Source organism: Acanthopagrus latus, chromosome 16 (genome assembly GCF_904848185.1).
Source record: "Acanthopagrus latus isolate v.2019 chromosome 16, fAcaLat1.1, whole genome shotgun sequence".
Classification (NCBI taxonomy): Eukaryota; Metazoa; Chordata; class Actinopteri; order Spariformes; family Sparidae; genus Acanthopagrus; species Acanthopagrus latus.
Genome location: NC_051054.1, coordinates 12,731,401 through 12,753,460, shown reverse-complemented (window position 1 = coordinate 12,753,460; position 22,060 = coordinate 12,731,401). Strand labels below are relative to the sequence as shown.

The following is a 22,060-nucleotide window of genomic DNA, read 5'->3' as shown; positions in this document are numbered from 1 at the left end:
TGCGATTGCCTACCCGAACCTGATATATAAAAACAATCAAATCAGAAAGATGGAGTACACACAAACTGTACATAAATACATATTCAATAACCCACAAACTCAAAATGTCAATATCAGCATGGAGCCCATTTGTTCTATCTCAACGTCACAAACCATTTTTTTTGTTTATTATCATGAGCCACGAGCTATATGCTTAATATAGAGGGGTCATCATAGGTCACTTTGGTAATACCTTATTCCAAAGCAAAGGCTGCTTCAGTCATGTAGATTTTGGCCATTCAGTATTTTCACTTCTTGCAGCAAAGGCAGCTGGAGGAGTCTTTAGGGCTAGTTTCACATGGCTTCACTGTTTGAAGAAAGAGCACTCCTGGATCTTGTGAGAGGCCTTAAGACTCTAAGAGGTGGCTGCAAGATGAAAAATGAGGATAGAAAACAAAGAGGGAGAAAGAGTTAGTCAGCGAATAACTACAATGTTTTGCTCAGTGTTAACATGGATACGGCTGGCGTTAGTTTGTCTTTTTCTGATCAACAAATCCCAAAGGCAAGACCCACAATGTGTTAGTTTGTCTGGTTTCTTTCGTCCTCTATGACAGCAAACGGAATATCTTTGGGTTGTTGTGAAAAAAGACATTTGAGGACATCACCCTGGGCATTGGGAAACAATCAACAATATGATTATTGTTAGTTGCAGCCCTACACAGTAGATGTCTCTGCATACAGGAATAGGCTGGATCAGGCTTCACAATTCCTTGTTCGTTTTGTTTTTTTTCAAGGGATTTGTTGACAGTAAGAAAAATACTGAATATTTCCAGCATTATCCTTTAACCAGTGCCATGCCATATCATATACTGTATCATGACTGATATTAGATGTTGACATGTATTGATGAATAAACATGAATTCCAGGGACTGATTATGCAGAGGCATTTCCATAAACATTACATGAAAAACATCATTTTCAGGAGTGAAATGCACTGGGAGGCAATCCATGTCACTCTGTCAGCCATGTTTGGACCGCTTCCATGCCACGCTTCCAAACACGTGAGCAACTGCAATCATACAAGAGCAAGATCACACGTTCATTTGAACCAACGATGTATCCACTGAAGTTATAACATGATTCAGCTTCGTCAGTGCACAAATCCAATTATCTCCACAGTTGCAGAAGTGCTGAACCATGATGATTTGTTTAGCTACACAGCAGTAGAAATTAGTGAATGGGTGAGTAAATCACTGCTCTCAAGGGGCAGTTAGAATCAGGCAGCAGCTGTGCAGCCATGTTGGCGAGGCGGTATACCTCAGGAGCCTTCCTTTTAATCAGCCTGAGCTGTGGCGAGCTTGAAGTTGCTTGAACCTCTTTCCCTACCTCTTCAGGCTGCTCTGGAACTGGAGGGGTGGGAGGTGGAGAGGGAGTGGAGGGTGTGGAGGGTGTGGAGGGTGGGGAGGACTTGGGTGTCAGTGAGGGCGTAATGGGTGAGGACTCAGTCTCAGAAGGTGAAATGGTCTGGGACTGCAACCCCTTGGAGGTCCATTGGTCCAACACCTCATACTCAGTCATGTCCAAATCCTGTCCTGCACCGTGGAGAGAGGTCGGTGGGAGGGATGAACAACATGTACATCCTGTCTCTGGTCTATTGAACGGAAAGCCAAATACTCTCTGTGTAATTGCTGTAGAGCTGCATCTGATTTTTTTCTCCAGTGGGGATTATGAAAGTTCATATAGTAATGCATTATCATTCTGCAGACCACAGAGCAGAGGCCAGACAGGGAGTTATGATAAGCGGGAACCAATTTGTTACAGCACAAACAAGCCTAACAAGCCAGTTCTTATGACGTCTCCTCGGTTCTTCCTCTGAGTATCTGCAGAATTGTGTCCAATTTGGATGTAGTACAGAAATTTGTGGATAACGTATTTTTCATATTGTCAGCAAATCCCTTGAAAAGACTAAAACCCCCCAAAATGATCTTGATAGTGTGTCCTATTAAGATCAATATATTTTTAGATAAAAAAAAATACCTGGAAAACAGATAAAAGAGCCGCATAGTTACAATGTTCCTTCACTGCTATGAACACAGACGCTGAAGTTTATTTTCAGTCACTGTCCTGCTGCCATAAATACTCATTTGAGAAGGACAAGGATCAGTGCAGGGGTCTTATTCTGCTTAAGGATCCCTTAGCTGATAGAGCGACGGAGCAGGGACTCCTTGGTGCATATAGTGGAATACTGTTTTACATTAACTGGTCTGCCTATGGTGGCATGTATTAAGAAGTTGGCAGCAGTTGCAGCATGGGTAATGTTAGGCATATTGGCCTCAACCCCTGCAACTGTACTCTACAGCTGATAACAGTCCCTAACAAATGCACTGTTTACCCCTGTTTTAGCAATGTTTTCTCAAAACTCCAGTGACCAGCTGGTTTAATAAATGACTGATCACTCTTGAAAACAACACATATTTGTGGCCTACTCTGAAGGATTTACATCTTCAGTAGAAACCAGTAGGGCCAGGGCTGAGGGCCACAGACAGGGTGTGTCAGGAAGTGTTTCGAGACGGACTAAAACCTGGTTAATGTTGGTCTGTGAATGGGATTAGCTGACAATAAGAAAAATACGAAAAACACCAGACTCTCACAAAATGACAGCAGCTATTTCAGGAATATACTTCAATTCTTTGTTTGACATTAGTTGTGCCTACAGCTGCCGCACAGACATTTCACTTCAGTGTAAATGCATCTGTCTGAATGTTACGTCTAAATTTATCGACAAAGGAATAATTATTAGCTGAAACGAAAAATGCACACGGGACAAACACACGACTGTTTGCACATGATGTCAAGCTAAGGACAAATCCTCCCAGCTACATGTGAGTTTTTATCACAGGACGGTTTAGCCTGGCAGCCCTGCGAGGCCTGACCTGCTCCAAACAGGAAGGCGGGACTGAGGTTAGGGGGCCACTCAGGAAAACAGAGGTACGAAACAATATCAGTCAGCTTAAACAAGCTTGAACAGGAAGACAGAAATCTACGTGATAATCTGTTTCACACAAACGAACCGGGCACTGTTATTGCGTTCTAATGGCACCATTAAAGCTGATGTTCTCGGTGAACGGGCAGAGTGTTCGTTACACATTTTTACCACCATGTTATGTTAAAAACCTGCTATGTTCTCAACATTTTAACACATTTTAGTATGCTTATATAACACTAATAGCTTGCTGGATTAAGTCAGTGTCTCTAGAGGGTTTTAACACACTGTGCTGACCACAGTGATTTCGACTCACCCTTGTTGTAGCTCTCTGACTTGCTGCGCATCATGGGTCTGGTCCGCTGCTGTGCTGGCGCAGGCTGCGTAGTGCCGGGGCTGGTGTTAACAGGGTCAGACTGGTAGGAAGACAGATCCTGCATGCTGAAACTCCTCAGCCTGTCTGACAGGACGCCTTGGCTCTAGAAAGGGCAACACGGTCAGGATTAGTGTCAGCAGCGTGTAACAGTAAGAGCATGGATCATCTTTAAGGGCATAAATAATTAGAATAGGCTCCTGGATCTCCTTTAAAAAGAAACCTCCAAAGCTGTATTTAATAACCCTACCTAATAATGTGAATGGTAAACAACGTAATGGGCTTGAGGCCCTACCCACAATGCCCCTCCACTGTGCCCCCTGGTCAATACAAAAACAAACGAGTCTGCATTACCTTTGTTGCAGCCATGACCGCAGCTGTGGCTGCGACATTCAGCCCTTTTCTCCCAAAATGCACCAGTGTGTCATAGCTTTTGTCCTTCGCTTGGCCGATGTAGTCGTCAATTTCCTAGGAAAAGTACCAAAAAAAATGTATAAATAAACATATCTTGTCATCAATGTCAAACTCACCTCGGTGTTTTTTGCATTTCTTGACGGCACTTTGATTTAATTCTGTCTGACTCACTAATGTGTTTCCTGACTCAGACGCAGAGGAAAAAGGAAAGGAGAGATGGAGGAACATGATGACATTTCCTGTCTCCTGTCCCTGCTAACACTTTAACAGCTAAAGTGGAAAAGTGAATTGGCAACAGAGGAGCCTTTGTTTCCACGAAAAGCTGCGATGCTTAAATGATGTTAGTCAAGAAAATCACGCAGACTAACTTAGAGCCTAGAATGAACGTTTGCACCTGAGCCTTTCCTTGAACCACACTCGCGGACAAAGGGAAGACCCGACAGCAAAGGAAGGGCATTTCACCTTTTCTTTTGAGGAAAGCGTGGGATGCACAAACTTCCTGTACAGCACACTGGAGCCTTTAGTGTAGGGGGACAGCAGCCACACCACAAAGGCTATCTTCAGTTCATAGTAGAAAGGAAGCCTGAAACAAAGGCGCAATATGATGGAGCCACTGGCACAACAAAGTAAAGACGAAATATGTCATGTGATGTTAACACAAGAAATGTCAAGAGGTTAACTTTTTTTTCCATTAAAGAAGCTGAATAATCACAAAGGTCGCTCACCAACAAATAAACATATCTGTGAATACTTCCACTGTCGTGAAGAGGGCGAATATTATCCAGTACATCATCCATTTTACCTACGAGAACAGTAAAAATATAGTTAGAGAAGCTACACGATAACTTAGGATCACATTAATAAGGACAACTAGGGCTGGGCCATTTACTTTAATGGAGCTTTTAAAAGATATATCTTATATCACAAGACAGATATAATGATGACGATATAATACCATTACAGTGCCCTGCCCTGAGGACAACACAGCCTGATGTGAATTCATAACTAAAAACACAAACAATATACTCACATATTCTTTCACATCTTTCGACTTCACCGCTTTATACGATGAGTAAGCAGGATATAGTGTACCAAACACAAGTCTAGAAGACAAAGACGTATAATGAATAATATATCAAATCAACACATTTCAGATGCAACAAATCATGAAAGTTGACAATATTATTTTGGGTTAAGCAGAGATTCAAAGAAATAGATCTGTCTGTCATCTTAAACACACTTACGGTTACATTTACACAGGACAGGTTTGGCCATGGCTCCTCAGAGCTGCGGCCTACATAACTAAATGGATGGACAGGTTGTCAGGTGAGATCAAGGGAAGGCAGAATGGGTGCAACAGCGCGTTCCTTCTAGAAGGAAACCATTCAAAAACACCCACTCCAGTTAGATTTCACCCTGGCTGATTTGACGAAACAAGCTGTCCAGGTGCCAAGCTTCCAGACATGAGGTAAAATTAGCTTCATATGTGTGTGTGTTTGTGTGTGTGTGTGTGTTTTTTTCCCTTCCTTTTCCAAACATTTCTATTCGTGTGCAGACACCTGTGCTGCTGGGTGTCCTCGCAGAGACGGGACGGGCGTTCAAGTGTTACAGCCAGGCAACAGCTGTGAGCGCGACCTGATCAAATTACTGACCCACATCATGTTGCACCTCTCTGGCATGACCAGCTAGATGTGCTCCAACAGGGTGTATAAACACAAGGACACTAAAAATAAATAGATCATCTGTGTGAGAGAGAGAGGCAGCTCAACCTTTCTGTTGGAGTTTGGACCCAAAATGAGACACATAAACCGTGTTGTTTTTTTCTTAAACAACCAGGACTGAAAGCTGTCCCATGTAGGCAACAAGATTTGGTAATCTAAATTTAATTGGCTCACTATTTTGAGGTTGGGCCTGCAGTTGGCTCGCTGCACACGGTCTGGAATAGCGCTGATTCATACTTTGTGCAGGTAAAAATAACCTACTTTCGCTTAGAAACGTCCTGTTGTTGAATCTCATTTAAATTCCTATCTATAGAGGAACACATGTCTCATTACATGACCAAGTCTTGCGCTGTAACCTGAGCGGGCTGACCCATCCCTTTTGTTTTTTTTTCCAATATGGGACATCAACAGAGAATATAGCTCCACTCAAAGACCGCTCCTGTTGTTCAGTCACCTCGCCACTCTCTTGACATTTAGCTCCGTGAAAGACGCTTCAGATTTCTGAGTCTGACTCACGTTATCTTTTCATGCATGATAAAAGATCAGTCAGCCCATCGCGTCACCTCTTTGTCTATAATAAAAAAAAAAAAGAAGAAGAAGCCATTTGATAAACACAAAGAGTCTCTGGCTACTGAGCGCCTCCAGCCTGTTCAGATGTACAGAAGGTCTGCACAGGCCTGGCTCACCATGCCTGCCCAAATGGCAAAGTACAATCCGGACGCATTCCGACGGTTTTTCAGTCAAAAATTAATGGACAGACATCGGCTCTGCTCTGTTTCTGATTAAACATCAGACAATTTGCGGGGGCTCGTAAAGCGCGCAGCTCCTGCACCCTCAATGAGACGCTCAAATACGGGCAATAGCCAGGAATCGCAAATTACTGATAGGCCCTATACTACTCTGTGACAGAGCATATTGCAAAGAAATAATAATAATTTAAAAAAAAAAAAAAAAAGACTTACACCACAAGTCTAGAGATGATCCAGGAGACCATTGCGCTGGAAAGGCGACAGGACGCGCTGTCTGCGGGGAGGAGTTTCCTCCAGATGACAGGCGCGTTCAGGCGGCTGCGTGTGGACGCACACAGGCAGCAACGTGATGCAGGAAAAAACAGTGCGACTATGACTTTTATCCATAGATGGCAGTGTTGCATTACAGAGACATCACAGACACTCAGAATGACGGGTGGGTGTTGAGTGTCCTTTCTGCTGTTAAGTGTGTTTGAAAACCTGACCCAGGATTTTCTGTGTCACAACTAAACACACCTTAATTCAAAAACATGAACCACGTGGGCAGTGCTGTGACTAACAGTTCTCATCATTAAGATACATCTGCTGCTTGTTTGCTAGTTTAATCGTTTTGCCTTTAAAATGCAAATCAATCTCCATAAAAACTAGTAAGTAAAGTCTTCACCGACAAGCTATGATATTCAGTTCTGATGATATCAAAGTTAACCAAAGAAGTTGCCCTTTTTTTGTCCAGTCATTTTACAAACCTATGAGACCTATGACATAACACAGCTCTTAAAACTTTAAGTTGACACTGGTAATAATGTAGTATCACCTTTGTAGATGATGGTAACAAACTAAAAGTTAACATGCTTTGGCAACTCATGTAGAAACAGCATAAAATCAGACATCAGATAAATTAAGTTAAAGTAACTTACTCTTTGAATATTGGGAAAACTGCTAACCAGACAATGTCTGCGAAATCAGGTTCAAAAAATTTTTGAGAGACTTTCTCTGGGTGATCTCTTGATCTCCGCTCACCAAACCTGAGAACACCTGCTCCATTAGAGCCTGAGTGCCTTTATTTCGTCCAGCCCGTGGCCTACATACTGAAGCCAGAGAACAGAGACAAGGTTTTGTTACAGTACAGCAAAAGCGGCCGAGGAAGGGCTGTGGCTGGTTGAAATCCAATCCTTTTGTCCACTCTGAAGCCAAGGTTTGGCTTCAAAATAAGGGAAACCAAAACGCACTGCCAACTTCTTGTATTTCTTTAAAAACAAATGACTCATCCACATGATGCAATTCTACACCTTACATACCAGAGGTTTAAATATAAAAAGACTTCTGAGCAGAAAAAGGCAAAATAGATTCTTCTCGCTGGCAGCCGTTGTTCTTAAAAGTTTATTTTTCTTATTTTTCCCCATCCACATAGAAAAATTATACACACAATACTTCCACAATACATACGTTCTGCACTAACTGACCTTCTCATTTCATCTGCATCCTCCTGCTGAGAAGGAACTCAATCCTGATAAAGTCAAACACTTAACGTTGTGTTAATGTTAATGCAAATAATAGGTTAGGGTAGTATGCGTGCATTTTTTTTTCGCTCATGAGTGTACTTTACATGTATGACCACATATAGAACAGATACATGTTGACTGTACAGAAAAAAAACAACTATCAAAAGGAGAAATCCACCCATCGTCTCTAGTGTCAGTTAGATAGTGTGGGCTGGTTACCAGTAAACAGAACAGCTGTAGCTAACAAAATGCATCCTACAGATTAGAGCAATTGCTAAATAGTGATCTAGGATGCGATTTAAGTGCAGGGTGGCTTCCATCAACAGTTCCTTAATCACTTTTTTGGATCATAAATACCCAAGTACCTCCACCACCAGTCCATAACTTAGGACAGAAGAATATGATGACGCACTGTAGGCACAGCAGGCTTTTCATACTTACATTATATACACTTTCTTAAACCTTCTGTTTGACTTTGGATAATAAAGACTTACCGAGGGTTACCCCCGATAATTAAAGACAAAAAGCAAGAAACACATTTTCTTCTGGCTGAGTAGATCAAAAGTTCTATGAAAAAAAACTTTTTTAAAAAGACATTAACTGCACAAAGTTAACCCTCAAATGATTATGTGAAATAAGAACTATAATATGAAGCAGAGAGGATGCTCTGTACTGCAAAATCCGCACCAGAATTGTCCTTATTGGAGTGAGCAAGCTGACTTCGACAGAACAGTGGCAGTTCACCTTAGCTTCTCAGAGCTGCCAATCTTGACTGCATCTCTTCAATATCCTCCTCTGACTCTTCGTCTGAAGCCGCAGCCGCTCCAGGGGGCTCCATTTCAGGCAGGGCATCTGTGACTTTGCTCGGTGCTTTGCCAAGTGCCCCTAATGAAGCAAGAAGAACCATGAGACAAAGGTTTCAGTATTGCTCCTTGTGGTATAATTCAATCTGTGTTGGGTCTAGACACCAAAACTTCACAACAAAACAGTAATATAACAGTAGTATATTGTGATGAGTATAGCTTAGTTTCTGCCGAAGTGCTTTCTGTATGATTCTCGTTGACCCGTACATAACCCGTGGAAACTGTACCTAAACTGAAATCTGTTTTGCGTTTCCACCACAGACCACCTTTGGAGGTAAACTTTTTCACTTTTCCAGCTGGGAGACAACTGGGAAGACTATAACTTGTGGGAAACTGCTGCTTTTATTAACTAGCAAACTGTGACCAGAACTGTACATTATTCTACTCTGCTCAACCACACACATTTTGTATACTTTCTTCTCTTCAACGCAGTTGATCATTTCAACAGGGAAACAGGCTTTGCTTGAGAGAAGGTTGTTCTGAGTGATCGGTCAGTGGTCTGCAGCGTCCACCTTATAGTATCGGATCATTTTGCCAGGGACCTCAAATTGTGAGGTGAAGACAGTACAGGATGTCATAAAGTGATTTGTTTAGTGTCATCCACAACATTTGATGATGGAACCTCAAAAATAGCCACGTGTAACAAGGTGAATCGGACTCCTTGATGGAAACAAGGCTTTAGCTGAACAAATCTTTCACCTGCTGTGATCTCAAAGAGGATCTTGTCAACCTCCTCCTCTGCTGCTTCCTCCATCTCTTCTCCATCTTCCATGCTCTCAAATGTGTCTTCCAGCATCTCCTCAATGATGCCAGCCTGAAAGATGAATACATGTATAATGCCATTGTTTAGCAACGTGTTCTTGTAAAGAAATAATGTTAGCTTGTGAGTGAAGTCATACTAACGTTCTTGCACTAACTTGGCTGTAATGTAATTTCTGTCTATTTATTTTGGACATTGCTGCTGACCTTCATCATCTCCTTTGATAGTTCCCTCATGTTGGCCTGGATCTCTGGGATTTTCACTAGGTTCTGCATGGCTTTCATCACCTCTGTGCTCTTCTGCAAGGCTCCAGCTACACGGACAACAGCTAGAAACACAGAGCAGAACATTAAGTTCAGTGGTTCAACTGATGACAATAAAGAATTTTAGATACATTTCCCCCTCTCTAATGAGCCAGCTGCTGCACTCCCAAACTCACCCGCCTGATTCTTCATGCTGAGGAGGGCAGAGTTCATGTGAGCTTTGGAGGCGTAAAGTTTTGTGATAGCTCGTTTTGACTGAATCATCTCCTTTGCAAGAACAACACACACGTCCTTTTGGCCCTTTTTGGCGGCATCTTTAATGGATCTCTTAACTTTGTCTTGTTCCCTTTGAATATCTGAAACAAAACGGCATGTCATTACATACAACACAAAACTACTGTATAACTTAAATAATCAGATCATTGACTGTAGGATGTAATAAAAAAAACAAAAACATAATGATATATCTGAAACATAAGGCCATATCATTGGATACAACACAAAACTCTTACATAATCAGGTCATTCACTGATAGACGTAATAAAATTGTGCAACAAATTTTCCATTGCAATGAGTCACTACCACTAGTGTAAAGTCATTCATGATTTCATGATAGAAGTGTTTACTTTACATTTATCTTGCAAGCAAAACCGTGAGATTACTCAGAATGTGTCAAGATTTTTTTAGCAATTCTTTTTTTGCATCAATATATTACTATAGAAACAAATATGATAATATCTTCCAAGTTCATATGGTCAGCTATCACAACGATAAAATATTCCTTTTTTCCTTATAAAGAACATCGGTTCAGTGATAGTCAGATGTTGTCTGCATCTTACCTCGAATTTGTCTGTCAATCACTCTCATTTCCCTCCTGATTTTTTTAGACCACTCAGAGATCTGTAATGATACATGATGACATTTCAAACTGCACTAACATAATTACAGTTAATTTAACTCTTACAATATTGTAATGCTCGTTTCAACAAAGCGTTACGTGTAACACTACACTACAGCAATGTAAAACTTTTGACAGCTAAACCGTAAAAGACCCCGATGTTAGCTAAAGCGAACAAATCAGGGTTTGTTTACATTGAAGCGGCTGACATCAGCTTAGCGTTAGCTTGTATACTAACTAGCTAGCTCTCGCTACAGAAACCCATGTAAGATTTGTTAATGAGGCATATAAGCAAACGAATAACAATATATACGGAGCACTTAATACAAGACAACACCAGATACTATTAAAGGGACAGTTGGTTCACTTTTAAATAGACTAAAGTTAGCTGTTCAATTAGCGAGAAGTAGCAACAGATTGGACGGACTAAGCTGAGTTGAACTGACAGCTATCGTTAGCAAGGTTAGCAAAATGTGCTGTCGTTTATTTTCTTACAACGGACAAAACTCTGAAAGACAGTCCTTGTCTTCAGCTGTCAGAACTCACCAGCTCTTTGGGGTCTTTCTCCGGTGTTCTGCCGAACAGCCCCATTGTGTCTATTGAGTAAATGGCAAGCTAACCTACCTGACTAAAACTAGCTGGCTAGCTCAGCCTGTTTTACTAGCACTTCCTGTTCTAAGGCCCGTCGGGCTGCGTTCGAACACGAGGAGACCTTCAGTCCACCTGGTCCTCATCAAGGAAACAAGGACAAGTGTCCAAGAGAAGTTGGAATCTAACCAGTAATAAATGCTCTGCTCTGATGCTGAGCCATTTTATTCAAGAAGTCCCTAATTACAATTTGACTAAAATTTAAGATGTCAAGAAATCAGAAATATGAATTCCAGATATCGTCATTTATATTATGACAAGTAAAAAACACATTTAAGGATATCATAATTATCTGTTACCAGTCAAAATACAACTGATGCTGCCAAAAACTGGGGTTTTGACTAATCATAACTAAAGTCAGCAGGGTAACTAGTGAAAGTCATTTTTAAGAGATCTTATGCATGACTATGCATCCATAATCACAATAAACCTGGAAATCAGAAGGCCACTGAATATTGTCCAATTAAATCTTCTTTCCCCCTGTGGTTTATTTAGGTAAGCAATAAGACAAATCATTGCTTCCTCTAGCTCTGGTGAAAAAAAACAACAAACATAGAACTTACTGCTGCCTAGTGGTCCCATATCTACTTACATGAAATTGGAATGGCCAAGTGCTGCCCGTTTCTTACAATATAAAGGAAGCAAACTACCAAAACTTATATGCTAATGAACATAATACATAAAACAGCAAACAAATAACTCCTAACATATGGAGCAACTCACACTGTTTGTAGATATCTTGAACTTGTACTCAGACTGTAACTGAGTAGAACTAAGTAGAAGTGGTCACATTGTAATTCTGACCAGTGAAACTGCTCAATTTAAAATGTGATTAGGTATTATCCTTTGAAGCTTATTGTACATCAAAGATACTTGGTATCACCCTTCACGAGGTCTAAACATAACATAAAGTCTTTCAACATATAGTATGTTTTGTTTTAAACTATATTTCCTTTGCAGGTGACAATTTCACAAATGAGCAGCTTGATGAAAATATGATGCCTTGATAAATATTGCACTACCCAGTATATGAAACGTAGTTGAAATTAACTTCCCATGGAGAAATTGCAATATTGAAGTGCTGTTGACATGTTAACACTGTACATGTTATTACCGCCACATATTATTATCGTGCTGAATTTGCTGTGTGTCATTATAATCTGGGGAATTCTATTTGTAGTGGAGTATTCTTGTGGTTTGGTATTGCATCTTTTACTTAGACCCTGTACACTCATTCATTTGCTTTCCTTTTATCTGTCTGATTAGACCTCTGCATAGCTGGATGTGAGGTGGAGCTATTCTTGGAGTTACTCTGCATGAAGTCACCAAACATCATAGGCGGAAACTCACAGATATCAATAATAATATTAACAGTGACTTCAATTAAGTGTCCTATTAGGCCATGACTGTTTGACAGTGAGCCAACATGCACAGTACCTGTCTGAAACAGCCAGCCATGTGGAATGTAACATGGCAAGTGATACCGCCCTGACAAATGCCACAAAGCTGTCAGAAGAGTCAAGATGTCAATCAAGCACAATCTATTCACATCCAAACAGAAGGCTGACACCTGTGTTGGTGGACAGTTACAGTGTAGGAGCTTCAAGTTGAGGACTGAAATTCTTTCTCCATCACTACTAAAACCTGTTTGCAGTGAAGCAGTGTCCTAAGCAAACATACTACAAGACATAGTTAAAACTTCAATAATACACATATTACACATTCATGTTCCATAAATGATAATCATAATAGAAGTAAATAATTTAATATAAGTGATCTGACATTCCAAAGGGGAAAGATATCCATGTTTTATAGTTCAAGTTTATTTTGGTGTCAATACCTCGCTGCCTTAATCGAAGTCGAGTTTTGAATGCAGGATTTACTAACACCCTGATAATACATTTATGAAATATTGATGTGAATAGCTCATATTAAAATGAATACATTAATAAATGAATAAAACAATACAATTACATTTTCATGCAAATCTTAAAGCCAATTGTTTATTTATTTGTTTCCTTTTGTCCATATTTACATGTTTGTTATCACATAGTGTTGTATGGATGAACAGTTCAATGTATGGCTAGACCACACCTGTGTCACTGGGCGACAGGTACTTTCATTCCCTCTCCGCAGCCTTTCAGGCAGCTCCATCTTTCAAACTCTGTGCCACCTCTTGCAAGTTTCAGACATCATTTAGATTTCTGAAACGCAAACCTCAAAGATTTTAAAGTAATGTGCACGCATCGACACTGCAGCAGGCGAGACGTGGTCCGAGTAAGTCTACCTGACAGGTTAAATTGAGGGCAAACATGTCTGCAGAGCCACTGCTGTCCCCACTGCGCGTGACGTACTCTCCGGTCCCCTTTCCAGGGAGTTCTAGATGTTTCTGTTATTGATTGGTTGCCGCACCAATCACGTCGGGACGATGGATGTGACGCAGCCAATCCCGGGCGCGACAGGGCGGGCACCGGAGCATCCGTCCGTCAGAGCCGCTGGGTGATGTTAGGGCCGCCTTGGAGTGGGAGAATCCGCTCTGGACACCGTAGCCTTGGGATTACTCTGAATGAGTTTGCTATAAACAGCTCGACTTACATAACCGCTAGTAATTCAGTGAGTGCACTATTCAGCGAGCTCCTCTTTTATTTCCCGAGCAGAGGACACGCTTAATTGCATTTCCATCTGGGCAGAGACCTCCAGTGTATGTGCACATAGATATTTTTTTTCCTCCGAGGTGTCAAGTGCGGTAGTTTGCGGGAGGATAACTTAGAAGAGGTGAATCGCAGAGCGCTCATTATGTCAGTGGTAGGCATTGATGTGGGCTTCCAGAACTGTTACATCGCGGTGGCCAGGAGCGGCGGCATTGAAACCATCACCAACGACTACAGTGACAGATGCACACCGTAAGTATACATATTGACAGGCGTCGTCATGTCCGTGAAATGTGCCGTGGATGTGAGTTTGTTACGCAATGCTTGCGACTGGAGGCTGAGCGGCGACGGTGTACATACAGCAGGGATGGTGGCGGTGTCGGTGGTGGTGGTGGTGGTGGCTGTCATGAGGCCTGCAACTTTTGGTTTATTCTCCGTCACAGCAGGTGAACGTAGGTCACAATGTCGCATGTGTATGAAACGACCCTGTCTCCTTATACACAGCTGACACGTCACCACCAGTGAGCTTCAAAGTTCATGGGATAAGCGTCTTATAGAAGACAGTGTGCTGTTGACGTTGTGTAGCATGTTAATATGTCTGTATACTGTGTCTGTAAAATAAGAAATAAATAGGTTTTGACAGGACATGGCGATGTTGTTATGGCAGGCCAAAGAAAAGCGACATCCTTGACGTGTACAGGGGATGTGCCAGTGAACGCGACATTGTATGTTATTAGTGAATTAGTTTTATTCCATAGAGGATATGATGAATTTATTAATCTTGCAATGCAAAGAAATGCCCATGTGGGTTTATGATAATGGGCAACATGCGCTGCAGCGTCCTGCAAACAGGAATTGTGCAGTAGGGAAGGAGGATGAGCATTGCACCTTTAAGTGATGGGGATATTTTTATGGCAAGGTGAAACCAGGGAGTGACTTGTCACATACAGCACAGCCAATGTGAGATGGATCCCTAGAGCTCATACAGCTAGAAAGCACTCATCTTCGTCTGAAAAGAAGAGTTAAATGGGAGGTGATGTGTTTGAGCTCACTTCTGAAGGTGAACTGTTTCAATCTCTCTCTCGCTGCCCTGGTTTGGAGCGCTTCCTCAGACTCCCTCGTGAAATGTTCCCTTAATCCAAATCCACCTCGCTGCGCTGAACATTTGATTCTGTCTGCAACAGTCAGTCAATTACAGTTGTACCTCGTCTGCCACATCTGTTAACTGGATTATTTCTGTTGCCGTAGCCCTCCTAATTTTGCTGATGTGTCTGTCTTCCATCAAGGGCTTGTGTGTCTTTGGCCTCCAAAAACCGCATCATTGGAAACGCAGCCAAAAGTCAAGTAAGATAAACCATGGTAGTTTGTCTACAGTACTGCAATAAAAGTGACATTACACACTGAAACGATGATACTACAGACAATCAGCATGCAGCTTAACAAAACACATCTTCTTATCTTAGGTCATAACAAACTTCAAGAACACAGTCCATGGCTTCAAAAAGTTCCACGGCAGAGCATTTGATGACCCATTTGTCCAAGCGGAAAAACCCAAACTGCCTTACAGCTTACATAAACTGGCCAATGGAAATGCTGGCATTAAGGTGAGGCACTGTGCAAACTTCCAGCACGTTCTTCTTCACTGCTTTTGTGTTATTTCCCTCCCTTTCTGTCTGACCCTGACCATTCTCTGCTGTCACTGCACACCTTTGTTCTTTCAATGCAAGCCACTACACTGACCCTTACAAGCGAATGGAATCCATCCATGTTTATTTCCCCCTCAACCCACCCCCGTAATTCACCCCCAAGCCACACATTTGTATGTGCATTAACCTCATTAGCGTAACTGTGTCATGTCCACAGGTGCGATATTTGGATGAGGACAAAGTGTTCACAGTGGAGCAGATCACAGGGATGCTGCTCAACAAGCTGAAGGAGACGTCAGAGAGCGCTCTGAAGAAGCCGGTGGTGGACTGTGTCATCTCCGTGAGTGATGAAGACTTTGCAGATGGCCGTCATTGTAATTCACCAAGCAGCTCAATGAAACATATTGATTTGTGCTCTCTCATTTCCAGGTCCCAAGTTTTTTCACAGATGCTGAAAGACGATCAGTGTTTGATGCGAGTCAGATCGCAGGGCTGAACTGTTTACGGCTAATTAATGATACAACTGCAGGTCAGTGTTCACACACATAGTCTGTGGTATCAACCAGGGCTGCCAGTATGGTTTAAAAAATAAAAGAAGTCATTTTGGGATTATTTTCACAGATTGGGCTACACTTCAGGATTAGCAGGATAGGTCAGTCATGATCAAAATGTTCATTTTCACCAAAAAAATGTTTTCTAACATCTGGAGGACAAGACTTGTAGGCCAGGATCTCTGCAGCTCTCTGCATATTTTAAAAGAATGACATCTTCTGAGATATGGATATTGCACTGGGCCACGTTGCTATTTTGATAATATTTGCACCAGCCTTTGCTGAGGTCACATTATTATTAAAATATGCAGGTGCATGGTTTAGAAGTACCAAAGCTCTTTTATGTGAATTCAGTGACATATTTTATCTATGAAGTACAAGACATAAGTACTAATGAGGGCTTTATAAATTCATTATAAATAAATAATATAAAAATGAATGTCTGTATTATAAACAGTGGCTTTGGCCTATGGGATCTACAAACAAGACCTTCCGACTCCAGAAGAGAGGCCAAGAAACGTGGTATTCGTGGACATGGGACATTCATCTTTCCAGGTCTCCATCACTGCCTTCAACAAAGGGAAGCTCAAAGTTAGTCTCTCAGCTTTCTCCATCTTGCCCTTCTCCTACACCTGTGCCTTTGAACCCGAAGCTAACTGTCATTTCTGCTTCGCCAGGTCCTTGCCACGGCATTTGACCCCTACCTCGGTGGGCGCAATTTTGACGAGGTGTTGGTAGATTACTTCTGCGAGGAGTTTAAGGGCAAGTACAAGCTCAACGTGAGGGACAACCCAAGGGCTCTGCTGCGGCTGCACCAGGAGTGCGAGAAACTGAAGAAGCTGATGAGTGCCAACTCCTCCGATCTGCCGCTGAACATAGAGTGCTTCATGAACGACATCGATGTCACCAGCAGGATGAACAGGTACTAGTTTTACTCCTTACCCATGCATCTTCAAAGTGGAAATCTAGTATTACAGATGTTTTTTCTTCATTTGTAACCCACAGGGCCCATTTTGAAGAAATGAGTGCTCAGTATCTGATGAGAGTGGAGATGCCACTGAAGACAGCGCTTGAACAATCAAGTATGTCCCTCAAATGTGGTTGAACTTATCAAGGTGCATTGTTTGAATACTGTGAAGTCCATTAAGTGCATTGTGTGTGTTCTGTGGCAGAGCTGAGCCGGGACGACATCTATGCAGTGGAGATAGTCGGAGGTGCGACGAGAAGCCCGGCCATCAAAGAGAGAATCAGCAAGTTCTTCGGCAAAGACGTCAGCACCACACTCAACGCGGACGAAGCAGTCGCCAGAGGCTGTGCACTTCAGGTGGGACTCTCCTCTTGACACGAACGGATAATGTCGTCACGTTTTGAAGCGCTGTACAAATGTTCTCTGGTTCATGAAATGTAATGTTGTGATTTGTTTGGGTGTAGTGTGCGATTTTGTCACCAGCGTTTAAGGTGCGGGAATTCTCCATTACTGACGTGGTTCCCTTTCCCATTACTCTTCGCTGGAAGTCACCAACAGATGATGGACTGGGGTAACGACATTTATATGTCTTAATGAGCCACACAAGATAGTAACACTACATAAAAGAAGACTCTGTGTTTCTCTGTAGTCATTTCTCTACTTGATAAATCGAGCTAAGCCAGCTGGCTTGAAGATACAATATTTGCTGACTGTGTTTCACAACCTGACGCAGCTTTTTCTCTCACTGTGTTTTGTCACAGAGAGTGTGAGGTGTTCAGTAAGAATCATGCTGCTCCGTTTTCCAAAGTGATCACCTTTCACAAGAAGGAGCCCTTTGACCTTGAGGCCTTCTATAGCAGCCCTCAGGAGCTCCCCTACCCAGACCACAGGATAGGTAACTCTGTTTATTTTGCCCCTTTGAATCCCCTGAGAGACTTAATAGCAGATTTTAAGCAGATATCTGGTCTACAGCAATAGAGGTCACTGATGCATTTGCTGTAAGTAGTTTTTTGGGTGGCCCATTTGTGGCGGAGTCCCTATAGGGATCTACAGCCTGGATGGAAATTAGGAATACGGCACAGTCTCTCACAGATGGGTCCTAATGAGTGAGCCAAACACCATCATCGTCTGTCGGTGCATGTGTGTGTTCATGCGTATACTCTGAGGTGGGAGATTAGTTTGTAACTTCCACCCACCTGTCTGTTAAGGGAATATGTTAAGGGCCTGTAATGGAAGCGCTTCAACAAACCACTCGTTTTGTCTCCATCTGTCACCAGGGTGTTTTTCTATCCAGAACGTGGTTCCCCAGCCAGATGGAGACAGCTCTAAAGTGAAGGTCAAAGTGCGAGTGAACGTCCACGGCATCTTCAGCGTGTCGAGCGCCTCTCTGATCGAGAAGCAGAAAGGAGAGGGAGAGGATATGCAAATTGATTCTGAGCCAATGGTGCAGAATGAGGGGAGGGCAGAGGACCAGGTAGGATGATTTTTTCCATTAACTATTTATTTTTGTCCCATGAGGAAACCATATAAATATGGTTTAGAAGATAATTCCTTTACAGTTGTTTAATGTACAGTACCAGTTTATATTACTTATTTAATCATAACACAGACATGAATCATTTTGTTATTTATTATTTAAATTTAATGTGGATTGCTTAAAATAGCTGAATGTGTGTTATATCTCAGACTAAAATGCAGGTGGACCAGGATGGCCAGAGCCAGGGTGACCAGCAGAACGAAGACAACAGTACCAGCAGTAAGGTCAGTTCAGTCTAGGATTAAAGTCTAGGATGACGTCCTCAAGTGTCTTGTCTTGTCCAAAACCCAAAAATATTCAGTTTATTCTCATAGAGGAGTAAAGAAACCAGAAGCTATGCACATTTAAGCAGCTGGAATCAGAGAATTTTGACCTTTTCTCTTGGAAAAATTACTGAAATTGATTAACAAGGTTATATTAATTCGACTGAAAATGTATTTGTTTTAGTTTGATACGGCAATAGAATTACAAAAGAACTTATATTAGGTCTGCGGCCTCTAAATTGTGCTTTCTGGTTTCTAAATCCAGGAGGGGGCGGCTGGGGAAAAGCAGGACCCAGCAGCAGGAGGAAGCAAGCCCAAAGTCAAGGTGAAGAGTATCGATCTGCCCATAATGGCCAACAACATTCGACAGCTCGACAGCGATGTCCTTAACGACTTTGTGGAGTATGAGGTGAGTGCTCCTGCCGGCCTTTGGAAAAGCTGAGTCATGGTCTGATTGAAATGCTGATTCCCCGAAGGACTCTCGGATGGAGGGGAGTTAAAACCTGACGTGTGCACCACTTGGTTTTAGGTCTGTGATCGTGATCACAGCACTGTGGCTCCTCTGTTTTATGCTGACTTATTGGCCTAATCTGTGCCAGCACCACTGTAGGGGAGTGTCTGCATGATTCCCCCTGTTTAATTCTCAGGAATAATGTCCCCTTGACTACATGCCTTGATTTGATGTAAATGTGGCAGTTCATGTCTGTGTTACTGGGCCTTTAAACATACATCTGAGAGCTTGAAATATGTTAAATGATGGAACATTGAACATTATGAGTAACTGCATTTATGATAATCAGAGTTGGGATGGATTACTATGAAATGTAGTCAGCTACTGAATAAAAAATAATGTTCTGTCATGAGTAACTCAATCAGATGGATTTCAAAACAATGTAATCTGCTGTAATCTGGATACCTTGGCAGTCAAACATTGGAAATAAGGCCACAAATATTTTTCTCTACCACAATCACACATTTTTCTCTTAGAACATCTCAAAATATTTTAGAATTTTTAGTCAAATCTAATCACCCGAACAGAAACATTACTCAGTACAAATGGTCAGTGCTTGATTTCTGAGCTAGATTACATTATATTGTAATGTTTATTACTGTTTTGGCTCCTCTATGACATTTTTGTGTGTTTTTTCCTCTCAGCGTCAGATGATTATCCAGGACAAACTGGTGAAAGAGCTGAATGACTCTAAAAATGCTGTTGAGGAGTATGTATACGACCTGCGGGACAAACTCTCTGGGATCTATGAAAAGTATATCACTGAGGATGTGAGTACTGCGTTCCTACATATCTTTTCTCATAATTGTCTCACTGACATTATAAAACCAACTATAATTAAGGAGATGTTCCCAGCAAATGTACCACTGCTGTACTTACTTAATGTCTATTTTATACTGGGCATTAATAACAGGACAGTAACCGGCTGACGCTGATGCTGGAGGACACAGAGAACTGGCTGTATGAGGACGGAGAGGACCAACCCAAACAAGTCTATGAGGAGAAGCTCGGTGCACTCAAGGTTTGCTTTGATTTAGTCCATTTTCAATTTCTGATGGGATTTTGCAAGCCGCTATAAAAGCTCTGAATGTGTTTTAATGTGGGAACACTGTTATTCTCCAGAGGTTGGGTCAACCCATTCAGGACCGGCACAGAGAGCACGAGGACAGGCCGAGGGCTTTTGATGAGCTGGGAAAGAAACTGCAACTCTACATGAAGTTTGTGGATTGCTTTAAACAGAAGGTAAATCTTTTTAATCAAAAGATGTATTGCCTTTAAATACCCTTCAATAAAACTTGTTTAAAAGGCAGATTTAAATAGTGAAAGTTTTAGATTTGCAGATTTAATTTCAGTAATTTTCCTGTGACAAACTGTTTCCCTAGGACGAGCGATACCTGCATTTGAGTGCTGAGGAAATGAGCACTGTGGAGAAGTGTGTGGGTGAAAGCATGGGCTGGATGAACAGCCAGATGAACTCACAGAGCAGACTCACCATTACTCAAGATCCTGTAGTTAAAGTAGCAGACATCATTGCCAAAATACAGGTATGTGAACGGCCATTTAAGATATAATCCCTCCATTAGCTGTGAGGAGAACTGCTGATTTTCGTTTCCAAACACATTCTACCCTTTTTACTCACCAGGAACTAGAGGATGTATGTAATCCAGTCATCAACAGGCCAAAGCCCACGGTGGAGGAGGCTGCTGAAGTCAATGACCAAAACAGTGGAGCTCATAATGGCCCGACAGCAAAGCAAGGAACAGAAGGGAAGGGCGAGGCGAAGGGAAGCCAGCAGACAAAGCCTGGCACAAAAGAGATGGAGGTGGACTGAGATCAGTGTCTGAAAGGCAAACTCTGCAACCATCACCGCGTTTACCACAACTGACCATTTAGACAGTAGAAACATCAGTACCTGGGACCATTTCTCCATCGACACCAGCCACCTTAGTGGGTTTGGTTTTTTTTGTGCCCCCCCCCCCCCCAATTGGACTTTACCTCCTGTGTGACAATGAATTGCTTTACTCTCTCAAAGGTTTGACATGACTAATAAATGAAGGAATCATGCAATAGATTAAACTGATGTAAAACTGTTTCCTCTGTACCACCGTACAGGAAGGTACCACCTGTGTTTGCATTCCATGTGTCTCTTAAGTATCAGCAGTAAATCCTATCAGTCATAAGAGAAAATTTCTACTGCAGAACTATTAGTTTGTATGCAATAATACAAATTATATATTTGTAGTTAATGAATTTGAAATCATGTCCATGTCTAGAGACTGTAAATACTATTTTAGTAAATAAAAGCAGCCAACATATATATGTACATAAAGAACATATTCCTAGTACAGTGGCAATGCTTGACACACCAAATCTCTTAGTAAGTGATTGGTTTCCTATTTCCTTTTTTTTGTTTTCTTGCATTTTTCCATAATTAAGTCCTGGGATTTAAAGATGGCAAAAAATAAATACATTTGTCTGTAAGACAAAATTTCTTCAGTCTGAGATTTATTTTTGGATTTTCTGCAGCTGAACCTGATTGGAAATTGGCCAAAATCTTTACCATACGTGTGTCTGTGTGAAGTCTTATGATGAAATTGGGACACTGTAGGATGATTATAAGGTTACACACATTTGATTCTGTTGCAAAAACGGCTAAATGTTAGGGGGACCGATTTGCCATCAGTACTTTAATCGTGGATCAAAAATTACACTTGTCTACAGAGATGAATTGAAGATTTGTGATCTCATAACAGAGCAGGGATTTTTTGGTTAATCTGACA

General features: G+C 41.7%; 3 protein-coding genes across 5 annotated transcripts; 1 reads left to right on the top strand and 2 right to left on the bottom strand.

Moving 5' to 3' along the window:
* Positions 1-82: 82 nt before the first annotated feature.
* Positions 83-7,439, bottom strand: reep1 (receptor accessory protein 1). Of its 2 annotated transcripts, none has more exons than XM_037071309.1 (8): positions 6,434-7,439; positions 4,781-4,853; positions 4,476-4,552; positions 4,213-4,333; positions 3,691-3,804; positions 3,280-3,442; positions 1,298-1,572; positions 83-405 (listed from the first exon to the last, which is right to left on the bottom strand). In XM_037071309.1, the coding sequence occupies exons 1-8, from the start codon at positions 6,622-6,624 to the stop codon at positions 334-336; spliced, it is 1,086 nt and encodes a 361-aa protein (XP_036927204.1). In that variant the 5' UTR covers positions 6,625-7,439; the 3' UTR covers positions 83-333. The 2 variants fall into 2 exon arrangements, with proteins under 2 accessions (XP_036927204.1, XP_036927205.1); XM_037071310.1 differs by having other exon boundaries at positions 1,367-1,572.
* hspa4l (heat shock protein 4 like) lies at positions 5,020-21,772 on the top strand. 2 transcript variants are annotated; one of them, XM_037071305.1, is made up of 19 exons: positions 5,020-5,218; positions 15,092-15,149; positions 15,269-15,409; positions 15,669-15,791; positions 15,881-15,980; positions 16,460-16,593; positions 16,680-16,924; positions 17,008-17,084; positions 17,175-17,326; positions 17,434-17,540; positions 17,731-17,864; positions 18,247-18,443; positions 18,656-18,730; positions 19,035-19,178; positions 19,925-20,050; positions 20,194-20,301; positions 20,403-20,522; positions 20,663-20,824; positions 20,923-21,772. In XM_037071305.1, exons 1-19 carry the CDS (start codon positions 5,214-5,216, stop codon positions 21,109-21,111), a joined length of 2,397 nt encoding a protein of 798 aa, XP_036927200.1. In that variant the 5' UTR covers positions 5,020-5,213; the 3' UTR covers positions 21,112-21,772. The 2 variants fall into 2 exon arrangements, with proteins under 2 accessions (XP_036927200.1, XP_036927198.1); XM_037071303.1 differs by lacking the exon at positions 5,020-5,218 and adding an exon at positions 13,951-14,057.
* On the bottom strand, positions 7,756-11,189 carry chmp3 (charged multivesicular body protein 3). The gene is made up of 6 exons (XM_037071311.1): positions 11,053-11,189; positions 10,448-10,508; positions 9,785-9,964; positions 9,552-9,673; positions 9,285-9,399; positions 7,756-8,607 (listed from the first exon to the last, which is right to left on the bottom strand). Exons 1-6 carry the CDS (start codon positions 11,095-11,097, stop codon positions 8,468-8,470), a joined length of 663 nt encoding a protein of 220 aa, XP_036927206.1. The 5' UTR covers positions 11,098-11,189; the 3' UTR covers positions 7,756-8,467.
* Positions 21,773-22,060: the final 288 nt, after the last annotated feature.